We start from the raw sequence: 15,418 nt of genomic DNA on the forward strand, positions 1-15,418 counted from the left end.
AGATTCCATCAGAACATAGGCAAGTAGGCTGTAGCGTTGAAGGCTGCGCTGGCCAACTGCCAGCATCTTGAAGAGGAAACAATTTGCACATATATTTGCATGAATGCATCAAAAATGAATGGCGATGGCCGCAATAATTGCTGTCTGCGCTACAATGCCACAGCTGTACAATCCACATGTTACAGCAAGATTTTGCTCCAAAAATTTAAGCCATCATCAGCAATCACCACCTACAATGCTTATGGTTATGAAAGTACCTTGCTGAGTGGGAATGGAAATTAAACTGATGAGGTCTTCCTCTGCAGCTCTGAGATATGAACCACCACAGTACACCTCAAAGATATTCATGCTGTGATCTACCCCACTGACCTCGCAGTCCCTAACTGCCTCCTACATGTTCCTGGGACCTGGAAATACCATGAACCTCCTATCTTCCCTGAGAACTGGTGAAACGATGTTCTGTACTAAATCTGGATCTACCAAAAGCCACAGCCCCAGCACTCCAAGGGTTTGGCTGCTGTCTGTAAATCAACTATAGGTCCTTTGGGGAATAAATCAGGACTGCAGACCCCAACAGATAATGGGTTTCTGCTGTACCATTCCCAAGTCTTCCCTCCTCACGCAAAAGAGCCACAAAACAGTTTACCGGCACAGCCAGCAGCACTGGCCTCCTAAGTGTTCAAACAGAGCGCAGGTGAAGCTGTAATGGCATTATTGCATTAAACCAGTGGTTTTCAAGCTGTGGACTGCAGACCCCTGGGGGTCCACAGACTATGTCTAAGGGATCTGAGAAAGATGACTACGATCAAACAGAACTATGTGAACACCGACACTTACCATTCAAAGGGGTCAACATTGCCATTCAAAAATTTTCAGGAGCCCACAAATGAAAAATAGTTAATAACCGCTCCTTTAGACTAATGCAGCCTCTGAGCAAAACTACTGCAAAAGGTTGCACGCCAACTATTCAGACCCTCATCAATGACACCGTCCCAGTCCTACCTATCCTGCACATCGAGTCCACAGGCTTATAAATACTCCAAGAGCAGAAAGGATTAGAGAGCTTCCCAACACAGTAAGCTGAGGATGCAGTGAGATCCAGGGCATTAAGAGTGCCTGCAGTGAGAAAAGCCTTATCTACAAAAGGGCACAGGTCACTCCCTATGCCAGCGAGACACTGCTGGTGTTAGGGATGGCAGGGAACTTTCCCTCAGCTAGGGCAAACAGGGACCAGGGCAGAGGCTGTGGGGGTGGGTCCTGCTGAGCCAACCTTACAGGCATCAGCTCTCCCCCACTTCAACGTGACCTTTCCCAGCTCCCACATTGCAAAGGAACTGCAGGAATTCCAGGAATCCTGTTTGCCCTGCACTGCCCATCCCCCCTCCACCTCCCTAGCTTGGGTGGATCCCTCCTACAGCTGGATCAGTCCTGCAAGGAAACTGTCCCTCCTTCTCATCCATAGCCCTCTCTCCCTACAATAAAACCCCAACAGCAGCAGCAGCAGCAGCAGCAGCAGCAGCTCTAAGGGAAGTGCTGCCCAAAAACATGGGAAGAGAGGCCCTGCACTGAGCTTGCAGCTTTACTGGGCAGAACACAGATGAAAGGCAGGTGGGGGGAGGAAGACAGCATAGAGGTTACGCTGTTATGTCTCTCCTCTGTGCTGGCAACTTGTCCTTCATGTCACCATGCCAATGCCCCATGGCACAAGTGAGACTGAGGAGTGACTGGAAAAGCACAGGACGTGGCTTGGTGAGCACCTCCTTCCAAGCAGGGGAGTCAGACACTTGCAGGAGGAGGATGCAGGGACCATCCTCAGAAAAAGCGGCAGGGATATGCGAGAGGAGATGGGGTAGAGACATGGCTACTGCAGGATGCTGGGGTGATGAGAAGCCAGTGAAGTGCCCCCAAGAAAAGGATGGAGGTGGTGGGGATGGGAAGGAGCTGATGTACTCAGACAATTAAGCTAGAATGGTTGGTTTTTGCAGCTTTCGACTGGTTTTGGTCACTTTGGATTGACCAAAGGCAGCAGCTGGAGTGAGGACGTGGAGGAGAAAGCAGGTAGCTCCTAAAACAGCAGCTCCCAAACTCTGACAGATTGTGTACCACCAGTTTAAAACAATACAACCTTAAGTATCACCGGCAATTTTTTCAGTTCAGCCCTAAGTACCACCAACAAATTTTGTCATATGAAGTAATTATAATAAATCTGTTAATGAGTACCACTGACAGGCTGTCTGCATAGCACTGGTGGTACCCATACCACAGACTGGGAACTGCTGTCCTAGGAGATACCTGCAGAAGTGAAGGCTGGAGGTAGAGAAGCGACAGACTCAGCACCTGGCTGCTGCACTGTGAGAGCTGCATCCAGCTGCTGTTTGGCACTGCCCTGCCCAGTCCCATTCTAGACCCTGGCCCACCCAGCAGCCAAGCCCTGTAATTTACCCTCCTTGTCTCTGACCTGGTCCCGGGTCTTGGGACCCAGCACTATCTCCACCCACGCTGGTACCTAGCCTGCTGGCAACACCAATGACCACATTCTCTATGAAATGTGATCCCCTTCCTATGTTTTCCCCACCACCCTGGCTCACCCACCTTTCTGATCCATATGTGGACAATCTCCTCAGTGGCACTGATCAGTTCCCACCACCAAGGGACTTTCAAAGAGAAATCTGACCTGTCTTTCTTCTGCTTGTGGTCCCTACTATCTTCTTTCTCCAGCTTGCCTGAGGGAGACCTTACCCACACACTTGCATTCCTCTATCGACCCCACACTGTTACCTTGCATGTTATGAAGACTCTCCAGCACTCTTGTCCTTGAGATGCTCCTGCCTCTTCCCCTAGCCCTGAAGCGAAGATGTAAAACAACTCCCTCCCAGCCTCCTCTCTTTGGGGTTCTGTTCCCCTCTCACTCTCATGTATCCATCAATCCAGCTGCTAGGCAGCCAACTCGCTGCCAATGCTTATGTGAATGTCCCCAGGTAAGAGGGTGTGAATGTAACCTCTCTATTGTTTTGAGCTCTGACCTCACAATCTAGGGGCAGGGGCTTAAGCCCATGTCACCCCATAGGTAACCATGATGTTTTTCAAATTGATGGGCCAGCATCAAATGACACCTGTCCCTGACTGGGTCCAGGTGGTGAGGTCAGGAGGGCTATTTAAGAGGGTCCCTCCAGAAAGAGGGACGGACATTTTAAAACACACACACAGATACATGGACCTCCGCAGCTCTCTCTCATTCTCTGGATGTGGAAGTAACTTACCAGAAACTTAACTAGGACCTTAGTTTAATGTACTCTAGTCATGTATCAAAAGGCTACCAAGCTGCTTCTGTTTCCTCAGGGTTATTCTTTTGCTACTTCTCTGACTTGTACTCCCCTCCCCATGCCTACCCTCTCTACCCAATAACGCTGTCCATCATAGCCAACCTTTTTGTACATGCCTGAGACAGACTGGGCAGGCCTTCTTCCTTCCTTTACTCAGCTGACTAAGGGAGGCTACTTTCTATGCTTCAGACTATAAGAAAGCACCCAGATATATCCTGCGGAGGTTAAGCAACCCCTAGGCCTACAGGGTCTTTGTATCCTGGGCAGCACAGAGTCCAGACAAAGACCTGAGTCTGGGCGGTGGCAGCGATACCGCAGGTGCAGATTCTTTCCCTCCAACCCAGTGAGGTTCAAGGGGAGGATGCCTGAAGGAGGAACCTGGCAGGTTCGCTGCATTAACTAATGAGAGAAACCAGCTTCAACATCCTGGCAAATCCTTCTCCCCACTGCAGTAAGTAGTTTCAGAACATGGACAGAGTTTTCCTTGCAGACTCCACTGTATGGGCAGGTAGCACAAAGCTAGGGCTTTTTACTTTTACTTTATCATTAAAACCCAATCCCCACACAGGCACAGTGCAGGGAGAGGGGCTCCTTTGCTAGTGCTAAGGTCCAACAGTAGCACTAATCTGTGCCCATGACATTCAGCTGCAGTGAAAGTTTGACCCAAGCTGACAACTCCTCAGTCTTGATCTTCCACACACAGTACCACAGAAGCCAACCCACATACCACTACCCCCAAGTCAGCATCTCCTAACACTTGTCCAATGACCGCTATGATCCTCCCATTTCTGGGACAGTGTCTCCTGCCCACTGCCTTATTTCCCCAGTCAATCTTGCTGCTCAGCTTGTCTCCTTGCCAGCAGGGGACATAGGAGGTCAGTGGCCAGGCTCACATTGAGCAGGAATCTCAGCAACATCTGCTATGTTGTTTTCTCCTCTTTGCCCCTGATGGGTCAGGTTTCTGACTGAATGAAGGTCTCTGGATGGCGAGAACCTAAGACTGCTCATCAGTCCTGCTGACAAGGAGACTGTGCACACACCAAGTAGCTAGAGCCTGCAGTACCTCCCTCCCTCCCTGGGATAAAAAAAGATTGAGCTGCTAAAGGCTACTATACTCAGCCCTCAAGGTTCAGCAGCTCCATGTATCCTCACAAACACCTCACCTGGGAGTTGCCAGAAATGTCAGAGGAAACAGCAAGATACCACCCCAGAAGACTGAGAAGCACCAAAGACTTCCCAATTTGGGCACAGCCATGCAGCATCCAGTAGCACCCTAGCAGGTGGAAGAGGAGCATAGCACTCTTCCCCTCCCTTCCAGCCTCACAAAGTTGCTCTGCCTGCTCTCCCAAGCATCTGCATTCATAATTACATCTGAACTAGAAACTTTGATTTGGGGAAAAAAAGCTTCCTGATTCAACCCAAACCTCCCAGGGGTTACAAGCTAGGTTGCCAGCCATTTAAGCACTGCTTTCAAGAATGGCCCTTAGGTTAGTGCCCCTGTTTAGGAAATCTTCCCTATTCCATAGTTCTTCTCCATGCACTGGCAAGCAACCAGAAATCTTCCTTAAGACATGTCAGGTGGCAGGGGATGGAGAAGGGTACTGACTCCCCTGTTTGGATAGCTAGCTGCTACTTGGCTATTAGCACACTCATGCAGCTGCTGCAAGGAGAAACAAACAGAGAACAGCCTGAGGCAGCCTGTGCTCCCTTCCTGCTGAGTAATTAGAGAAGAATATTTTCTCCACCTACCAGGGTGACACAATGGCAGCAGCAGGCTCCTCTAGTCCTGTGGCCCTTTTCAGCTACCTGGCTTTCTCGACAGCAACCACCATCCAGGGCTGCATTCTGTTTCCTGGTGCCTTGGACTGGTGGTCTTGGACAGCAGTGCCATGCTGCCTACCACCTACCTCCAGAGCTCAGAAAGAGGTTCCCCATCAGGAATGCACCCCAATAACCCCACTTTGAAAGCCACCTCAGACTCAGATGATGGGGCATAGAAATACAAGGTGAAGAAATACCCGTTTAACCAAAAGACTCCAGTTCCCAGCAATGACTTCCTGGGATCCAAGGCCCACCTCACCTTCATAAACCTTTGGATTTTTGTGGTGGGACCTTGCTCCTTAGCAGAGCAGCTGGCAGGCCTAGGAAAACTTCTCACACAACCATATCTGCTACATTTCCATAGAAACAGATTTTCCCCATTTCACTTAAAGGCTCCTTCCTATGGACCCTGGCAGTTAGTGTGGCATAGGATATCTTTGAGGTGATACTAGAATAGAGCATGTTTTGCCCATTTTCTTAAGTGACACATCAGGTCTTTGGTTCTTTTGTACACTCTTGCTTTCCACCCTTCTTTGGAAAGGGTGTTGTTACTTCTATGGAAAGTGTTACTCAGGTTCCCAGACCTTACCCTCTTGTCCTATATGGAAGAATCTTTCTAAGTCTCAGACTTCAAGAAACAGTGCCCATGCTGTCCCAGAATTTCATTCTAACCTTATTTCTACTCTCTATCCAGCTGAACTCTTAATGGATTGCATGTGAACTGTCATAGGTAAGGAAGGTGAGGACCCTGTGAACACCAGCAGCAATGCACACTTCGGCCTCGCAGGCATGATCAGCCTTGCTACACACACTGTTGTAACTACAGTGTGTTCTATTTATATGGTCAATCAGATACTTCCATCATTTGCTTAACTGAATAATAATATACCAGTCCCAACTATTTTCCCATTGCTTCCACTGCAACCAACAATGAGTATCTGCATGTTGGCCAAGTATATAAATGACTTCAATGCATAGGAACTCTGTCTACTTTTGTAATGCAAAACTGTACTCTGCTTAATTATATTACCAGTGAAGCTGGTTAGGAGTGGTCAGGGCTTTCAAAGCAGCCCTGAACTGACAAGGTCTTACACCTGTTTCAAAGACTTCAATAAAGGCATAGGGCGCTCTGAGAAACAAGATAGCGACCCTTAATGAAGCAAGAAAAACATGGGCTGTTCCTATAGGTCCCTAGTCCAATCCCATGAATCCAATAATCAGGCCTTCTTTGGACAATCTCTTCTTTGCTAGAGCATGATGATGAGATATGGCTTTCCATTGCTTCTCTTCAGAGGCTGCTCCATAGGCCAACAGATCTTGCTGTCCAGAAGTCTTTACTAATATTAAGACAAAAAAAATTACATCCCTTAAATTCATCCTCTAACTCCTCATTACTCCTACTCAGGTGGGATTTCATGACAAAAGGGACTGTCAAGATGCCATGACATGAAGAGCTTGTGTCTCCAAGCTCAGTCCTTCTCCACCAAAAAGGCAAGAAACATGTCCCAGTCCCCTGCAGGGACCACACTGAGGAACCTCTTGCATACCCTAGCAGTGCTTTTTCTGGGACTGTCTACCAGTTTGTGCCTGGTACTGAGTTGAGGATGACTGTTGTGGTTCTACTCCTCTCTAAAGTGGGCATTGCTATATTTCAAAGCCAGTTACTGCATATATTGTACAAATTGTCACACTAATATAGCTTCAGTGCTTTATGAAGCCCACAGAAAAACAGCACCCTGCCTCTAACAATTTATTGTACTTACGCTTCAAGTTGCTCTGTACCTTTTCCCACAGAGACTTTGCACTCTAACAAGACTATAGGAGTTTTCCATGACAAGAGAGGCTTAGGAAAAGGAATTTCTTCATTCTTGAATGCAAAGACCACCACTGCCCTGTCCTTTTAAAATGGGACAGAGTCAATTTGACACCTAGCCAGTTCAAAGAGATCTTGGGAACTATGCCAGCTCAGAGTCTTCCTGCTAATTCTTATAGTTTTACCATTGCATGTTTAAAAAAAAATAAAATAAAATAAAATCTCTCTCTCTCTGTTACTGTGAAAAAGGCCCACAAAGAGAAAGAAACCAACTGACCCTAGGGAGAAAAGGGAGGAATAAAGGGTTATACATGAAAGCACTGTCAAAATATACTGCAGTGGAAACTGGAACACACCAATCAATATTTGCTCTTTCTGACCTCTGATGGTTACACTCCAAAGGGCAGGAACCGACACAGCAGACCAACACACTCTCCAGGAAACTCTCTTCACATTCAGACCACAATTTTGTCTCCACAATTCACACTTCTCCTTTAGGTTGAAGACCAGAGGCAGGCAAACACTTATTTTGATTTAGCACTATCCCTTGGGGAGGCAGGGTTTTTCACATCCCTCATTATTGGCTATGATTTCTCTGGTCATTTAAGACTTTGCCCTTGGATAATTAACCCCGCATTGTAGTCTATTTATGCTATTAAACAAAGGTTTCAGTTGCAAAGAATTTTTTTAAGGCCCTCTAAAACCCATTGCTGCCCCTGCTTAGCTATGGAGTGCTTGCTAGCCCTTTCAGGTTGCAGTCTGTGTTCCTTCCCAAACACTTTCAGTTGAGGGTTTCTTTTTGTAATGCCTTTTAGAAGGATAACGATCACGGAATATTTGAAAAGAGATATGAGTTCAACTGTCTGTCTACAAACATTTACCACTGAGGGATCTAAATTGTTGTACCAGGGATTCTTGCACAAATATGCTTAGGAGAAAGGATAGCATATCTAACATGAGAAAATATAAACTATTACCAGGTCTGGGCACCCACAGATATGTCCAACAATTCTCTTGCTGAAGGTTAAAACATCAAGGGAAAGGCTTCCAAAATTATTAACTATTAAAACCATTAAAGAACATTAAATTCTTCTTTGGCCACAAGCGTAAAAGCCCATTTTCAGGGTCAGATTCTGTAATGAACAGCCAGTGAAGCCATTTCGAGGAGGAAATCAAAGAGTTCAGCCCTGCACAAGATTTTTTTTTTTTTTTTTTTTTTTTTGGTTCAAGCGGAAGCAGGTCTCAGCACACAATGGTTTACTCTACAGCACAGAGGATCATGTTTGGTGCAGCTTTTTAGAAAGAGAACGTCTCTTATTTTTTCAGGTTTTGGCAAGAAACTTCACAACCTTAAACCCTGAGGAATGTCAGGACACTCTGAAACAATCCAAATGAATGGGTGTACTTACTGACTCACTGCATGATCAATGCAGAAATAAATGAGGGAAAGACACAAGACCTAGTAACTTGTTTGAAACACAGTTATAGCGTCTCTGAAACTCTCAGAAAAAGATGGACTCTGGCCTACATTTCCCTTACTGATTACCAGGAAGTTTGAAACCAGTTTCAAGGCTGGGAGTGAATTTTATTTGTGAGCTCTGGGCAGTGACTATACCTGCCTTTAAGGTTTGTCCTGCATTCTGGCATTATCAGCACCGAAACATGAATTTAGGGAGGGGCACTATTATTCATTTTTTCAGGGAAGTGAAATGTGCTTATTTTCTTTTAGTGTACTTTTCAAGGAGGAAGCACTTCCAGGATTGTATGAGGAGCCCATTTATTGTATATAAGCTCTTGTATTCTCTGGGGAAACTTGTGACATTTAGACTGAAGGATCTGGTATTTCAAAGTGGTGGGTTTGAAAAGAGACAGGACAAGTTAGGGTTAGGTCTCCTGGTGGCTTCAAGACGACAGTATGCCTCCTTCCCCAGGGACTATCCAGTCTTTGGCTAAGACTATAGGCCTTGACATAACCAATGCCATAAGCTGGATGTGGGGCAAGCATGAGGCAGTTGGAGAGGGGGGTGACCTATTTAGCTGACCTACCTAAACGACCTACTTAGAGGACCTAATTGGCGATAAGAATGAGATACCCAGCGATAAGAAAGTTGAGAGACATTGTGGGTAACAAAGAAATGAGGAGAGTTGCTATGATATGGGAGCTTGTGAATCATGTGAAAGTAAAGCTATAAGGACATATAAATAGCCAAAGAAGCAGCTTAACATCTGGAAGCTAGAAGGGCAAATAACACCCAGCTGCTGTGATTGAGACACCTGGTGCTGTGACAATGCCTAGTCAGCTGAGCATCATATCATTTGGAAGGACCACATAAGGATACCTTTGTAAATTCTTTGAAGTTTTCTTTTTGTATTGTTAACATTTAATAAATTTTGGATTTAAGGCAGAATAGCCTCAACAATCAGTTTAAGGGATGGCATGGATGGAATAATCAAAATTCAGTACAAACCTGCCAGGAAGAGTGACAACTGATGCCCAGGTGAGGTGGCTTTGCAACATAAGCATCTTTCAGTTAGTTGTGGGATTGTGCACTGAGCCTCAAGACCTATCATTAGAGCAGCAGATGCTGAGCTCCAGACTGAATGGGCCAGCCTGGATAGAGCCAGCATCAAACCACACATTTTTTAAGATAACAAAGTGTTTAGTCGGCTTCCTTGCCTCTCCGCCTCCAGCCCACCCTGCCTCCATTTACATGCTCCTCCGCCTGTTTTAGTTTCCAGTGAGACAGGCAGTAAAACCACCAGGAGGAAGGTTTTTCCCACAGCCATTCAAAAATCAGGTGGAATACAGGCTAAGTTTGCACCTTACAGACCAACTAAAATCAGAGATGCATAGCATAAGGTTTCGTAGGCAGTGGGCTTACTTCATCAGAAGCTGGAACATTAGATGCATCACAGTATCTGATTAAATATAAGCCAATTGGCTACAAAAGCTTATGCTATACATCTCTAATTTAGTTATTTCATAAGGTGCAAACCTACCCTGCCTTCTGCCTGACTTCAGACTAGCTTGGCTAACTACCGCTCTCCATTCAAAATCTGCTAAAGCCACACAAAGAAGTCTCTGGACAAAATGTCCTCACCAGAGATGTTCAGGCAGCCAAAAAAGGTCTGAAACCTTTGACTTCCTTTTTTCCTACCACTCACTGGAAAGACTGGAAGCAACAATCAACCTCAAAACTTCAACAGGGAGCTCTACAGTCCCTTCAAAGCCAGAGAAGATTGCCCACTGCTGTGTATTCTTGAATTGAATATAGTAACTAGTATATAATCTGTTACCAAACAGGCCTGTTCTCCAAATCTGGCGGCACAACATCCAAACTATGAGCCTCTTATAAAACTGAATCACTTAACTAGCAGTGAAAAAATAACCAAAATTCTCCCATAAATAGTTCACTTCCTTTGTTTCACCTTTGTACAGGAAGTTAAACAGCACTTGGCATCATATGTAGTGTGCCTACCCATAGCAACAAGTCCACACCCAGGTACCCATCTTCCACCCACATCTGTTTGCACAGCACACACCCTTGCATAACAAGAAGTGATACTGGCACCAAGGCAGCCAATGTCCCCCAGTACCATTATGTCACTGACTGGCAACACACTGGGAATGTGATTATTTTTGGCAAAACGTCTAAACAATATCCAACAGTAGCTCCCGTGTATCAGAGAATGCTTCTCCAGATCTTTGGTGGGTGGGGGGCCAGGGAGGGGAACACAACTCTTAAACATGGCAGCACTGTAATGGACTAACCAAAGTAGATATATATAAAGGTTTCTTCTCATGTCTTTTCACCCTGATGAAGTGAGCTTCAGCTCACAAAAGCCTGTACTATATATATCTACTTTGGTTAGACTAAGTGCAAATCTACCCTGCCTTCCACTTGACTTCAGAGTAACACGATTAGCTACACCTCTAAGTGCTCTAATGGTAAGAATCAGCAAATGTTGCTTACCATTCTTATTGCCTCTGACAGCAAGAACCTCAGGGTTCAAGATGCAACATTCAATAAACAAGAAAAGTGACTTCCTTCCCAAGAAACAGCAAAATAATGTTAGATACCCAAAATCAAGCCATCTGTAATCCTACAGTCTCTGCTCCCTCCTGGTTACTGCAGGGGTGTCATTCTAGCAAGACTCTGAAGATGCAACAAGATCTTGTAAGAGCTCAGGCATTTGTGTAGAAATCTTGTAGAACCTTTGGAGTAACACTCCCATCACTTCGTTCGAAGGCGTTACATATGCATCTCATTGCTTCATGTACCAAAATAAAGGTACAAAAGTTTCCCTTTAAGTTCTCCTTTGTCTACCCCTCTGCCCACTCACCACTAACCTACAGCTTTTGAGATATATCAGCTACCATTTGACGCTCATCAAATCCAAGTCAAGATGCAGGTATGATGTCTCAAGGCCAACAGTGAACTCAGCAAGCAGCTAGGACAAATGGCCAGAGGGTGAAAGAGAGACTTTAATATCTAGGAGACCTCGGACCCTTTAAATAATACAAAGAGAAGCACAACAGAGGCACAATGTCTTAAGTCGGAAAGAGTTTTAAAGGGACCCGGCTTAAAAGAAACAAAATTAAATGTTTAGCCTTGAGCTGAGATGTCACTGAGCACCATACTGGTTTACTTCCCCCTAGCACCCCTGCTAGGCTCTTTAACAGAGTATACATAGAAGCAAATGTAATGCACTTGGCAACACTTACCCTGATTCTCCGCATTGCAGTCACAATCTCTACCCTGCTGTTCGGCCGGGGTACATCAAGGCTTCCAATGTACTGGGGAAAGAAAAGGAAGAGGATTAGCACAGCCTCCATGCCAGCAGACTACCATAGACGCATGGGAATCTTCCCAGTGGTTCAAATGAAATCTAAATGGCCGTTATGTCTCAGCTGCCAATGGGGGACCATTCGCCATTGTACATATACAGCACTCGCCCAGTCTGCTTTAAGCATCCCAAAGCAATGGATCCTCTACCATTCCCACTGGCAGATTGTTCCACAGTTCCATGAGTCTGGAATTTTTCCCCCCTTGATGTTCAACTTAAGTTTTTCTGTTTCTTAAATTTCATCTCATTATTGCTCGAGCTATATTTTAAAGCAAGTCTTCTGTAAGTGGTATTTACACTCTTCATAGTGCTGCAGAGTGTTCCTCCCTCCCCACTACCCTGCAGATTCACCCAGCTACACATATATAACTTTGCTAACTCCAAGGTCAAGGCCAAAAGGAAGTTACATTTTGTCTGGCTGCCTGCATCAAAGTGAATCCAGCTCAACAATACCTGCAGCAAGGCAATCCTTTCTAGTCAAGCAGTGGCATTAAGCAGAGATCCCATTGTGATTTAAAGAGTGCAAATACTGCCCATGTTCTAGGTAAGTTATTGCAGCAATTACAGCTGCCCTCCTTGTTAATACACATACACACATACAGACAGTTGCAAGGTAAGCTTTTCACTCATGTATTCCTTTTACTGAACACTTCGCAGTTTTCCTTACATCACTTTTGAAGCAAGGACCTGAGCTAACCAATTAGTGTTCTACAAATGCCCTCCTCGGGGCTGTACGTAGCAGTGTCACAACCCTGCTCCCACTCATTTCTTACATATCCAAGTGAGGACTTAGTTGCCACATCAAACTGGGACATCACATGCCACTAGTTTCCATCATGACCTCAAAGTTCTTGCCAGAGTTACTGTTTTCAAGAACATAGTCCTCCATCCTCAAAATGACCTATTTTTCCCCTTAGGCATAGACTTTAATAAAACAATGTTATGTGACTGCATTTGGCTTATTAATAACCCAGATAGTTCTGTATAACTGACCTGTACCTCATCATACTTTAACACTCCATCAAATCCTCATCTGTACATTTTACTACATTTTTTATTTTCTTCTCAATGATCATTAAAGATAATGAACACCATGGACAAGTATCTGGGATGTCTGTATTGCAAAATACCCCAAGGGAGGAAGTTTCCCTATTTTGCAATTAAATTTTGAGATCTGTCAGTCAGTTGGCCTTTAATTCCTTCATTTCACTGGAAAACTGTCAATCAAGTCTCTCCTCAACTTGGTCGCTATCGTCACTCCTACTCACTGCTACTGCTAAGTGTTTCTGCTTCCCCACCCTGCTCCCCCTCACCTTTGCACCAGGATGCATCTTACTCTCAATCCAGGTCTCTAAGCCTATTTCTCTGACTGGTACCTGCAAATTCTCCCCATCTAGTGTAATCAGGATAGTTTGTCATCATGCTCTTTGCTCCTAGTTAAGATCGTTAATGGAGAGGTTAAAAGAAAAACCTGACATAGCAGCAATTCCCCCAATGCAACAGATGAACAATTCAGCACAGCCCTTTGCATACAGGTTTTCAGCTCATTGAACATCGCTTGAATTGTTCCTTTTGCGGAAGGATTTCAAAATGCCATGTAAAGCCTTATTAATACCCATTTTGTCCACAATAGAAACGTTGCCTAGGACAGAGATTAGCAGCATATGCTGCATGGCTCACATGCAGCCTGCCAAGCGACCAGATCTAGCAGACAAAACCTGGACAATTACAGCAATTTAGTGACAGGGAACGTCTGTGGCACTTGTGAGGAAAATCAGCTGGGGGGAGGGCAGTGGTGGCAGTGGCACTGTGATAGCAGGAGAAGCAGTGGTGCCAGCTGAGTCAGAAGCTGCCTAAGAGATCTGGACACTAAACGTTCCATTATGATGAGTGACTGAGGAGTAGGCACCCAGACAGGCTAGATAGCTCAAAAGATCTCAGTCCTGAAGCAGAAGTCCTGTAAGGAAGAGAGCATGCTGTCCAAATCTGCATTCTACAGCAGAAACAGGCTGCAAGAATGAAGTAGTACAGATCCATTCCCTCCCCCCACCCCCTGAGACCTTCCCTCCATAGGAAAATTAACAAATGTTAATATGTAGATTTGATGAATTCAAAGATTTTGATTTCAAGTGCTATAAGCACATGGCACCTTTGGCTTTTCTATTCAGGGTAAATTGACATTAGAGTGCAACTGGGGGTTGAACTAAAAGAGATGACCTCTGGAGGTCCCTTCCAGGCCTACTTCTGTATGATTTATGATTTCTATGACTTGGGAGATGGGGGATGATACCAACTATCCCATCCTCAACCTTCTGTCTATGGTCCCAATATGTCTCTCCATAGCCCAAGCACCTTGGCACCTTGCAACCTTCTGTCTATTGTCCCAATATGTCTCTCCATAGCCCAAGCACCTTGGCACCTTGCAATCTTTAATATTAGCATTTATCTTTACAATAGCCTAGGGCAAAGAGAGAGAGGAGTTAAGTCATGGGCTCGGGCATCTCTTTCTTAAATTCTGTCTCTGTGGCTACAGTTGTGAATTCAGCACTGCCCACAGGCAGACAAGGCACTAACCCGGTAAGCACTAATTAACCTCAGATAGGTTAACCCCTTCTTTCCAGCTATCCTCACCCCCCCCCCCCCCATGGATTCAAATTAGACATCAAAATGAATGGCTTTATTGCTTTAGGCTCCAAGCTACAAGGTTGCACCCAGCATTGAAGAAAGAAGCCCTGGTTCCGGGACACACCCGAGCATCTCCAGCTCAGCCTGGAGAGCGGTATCCTGAGCAAAGGGCTGGCTGCAGGCAGTCCTGCCGCTGTGTCAGTATCTGCAATCTGATGCCACACTGGAGATTAATGTAAGGACAGGCACTCAGTGCACTGATCCCTGTCCCCTTCTCATGTACTACATGTCACCTCAACACAAGCCAACACCAATAAGGAACAACAAACACTGCTCTGAGCAAAAGCATAGGGCTGGAAAGGTCGGGGAGCAGCATGGCAGAGGGATCTACTCATATGTGGGTGGGTGGGCCAGCCTGCTCTGGGGAGGGTGGAGACACCCAGCCTCCATTAAAATGCTTCCTTAGTAAATAGATCCTCTTCCCCCCCCCCTTTCCTTCCCAATCCAATGTACACACTTCCTGCTGGGCTGGGCTGGGGCTGAGCAACGCAAAGGGATGGTTGAGGTGCAGCTGCTTTGCACCCATTCATCTCCCTGAAATGCCTTTGACCATAGATCACCGATGCCTGAAACAGCAATACTTCATTGCTCTGTGCATTGGAGACCCATCCCCACCCCTGCTGCTCCCATGATCCTGTCCCTAAGCCACTTACCCCCTGCCCCAAACACTCCTCCATTCTCTGCAAGGTCCATAAGCACTCCTCTAGGATCCCAGGAGGCCCTGGGTCAAACCACTCTCCTGTCCCTGCAGAGCCTTGGCTTCCACCAGAAATCAATCCCAGGCACAATAGACAGCTCTAGCCTCCCCAACGCTCAATATGGAAGCCAGCAAGACAATTTGGCTTCCAACCCCATTAGGCTAGTGCAGTCTCCCAGCCAGGCCCCCAGAGCAGCCCCTCTTACAGTGCTGCTTTGCAATACGAGCTGG

The 15,418-nt window shown here is 45.8% G+C and overlaps 1 protein-coding gene across 2 annotated transcripts in view; it reads right to left on the minus strand.

The window, feature by feature from the left end:
- Positions 1-15,418, minus strand: part of LOC149863951 (carboxyl-terminal PDZ ligand of neuronal nitric oxide synthase protein-like) — a 143,102-nt gene that overhangs the window by 102,346 nt on the left and 25,338 nt on the right. For both annotated transcript variants that reach the window (XM_090047424.1, XM_090047423.1), the window contains exon 2: positions 11,684-11,755. In XM_090047424.1, the coding sequence (XP_089903550.1) occupies positions 11,684-11,755 (72 nt within the window). The remainder of the gene's footprint in view (positions 1-11,683; positions 11,756-15,418) is intronic.

The sequence above is a fragment of the Crocodylus siamensis genome, chromosome 5, assembly GCF_052110815.1.
Source record: "Crocodylus siamensis isolate JL-2025a chromosome 5, ASM5211081v1, whole genome shotgun sequence".
NCBI classification, from domain to species: domain Eukaryota; kingdom Metazoa; phylum Chordata; order Crocodylia; family Crocodylidae; genus Crocodylus; species Crocodylus siamensis.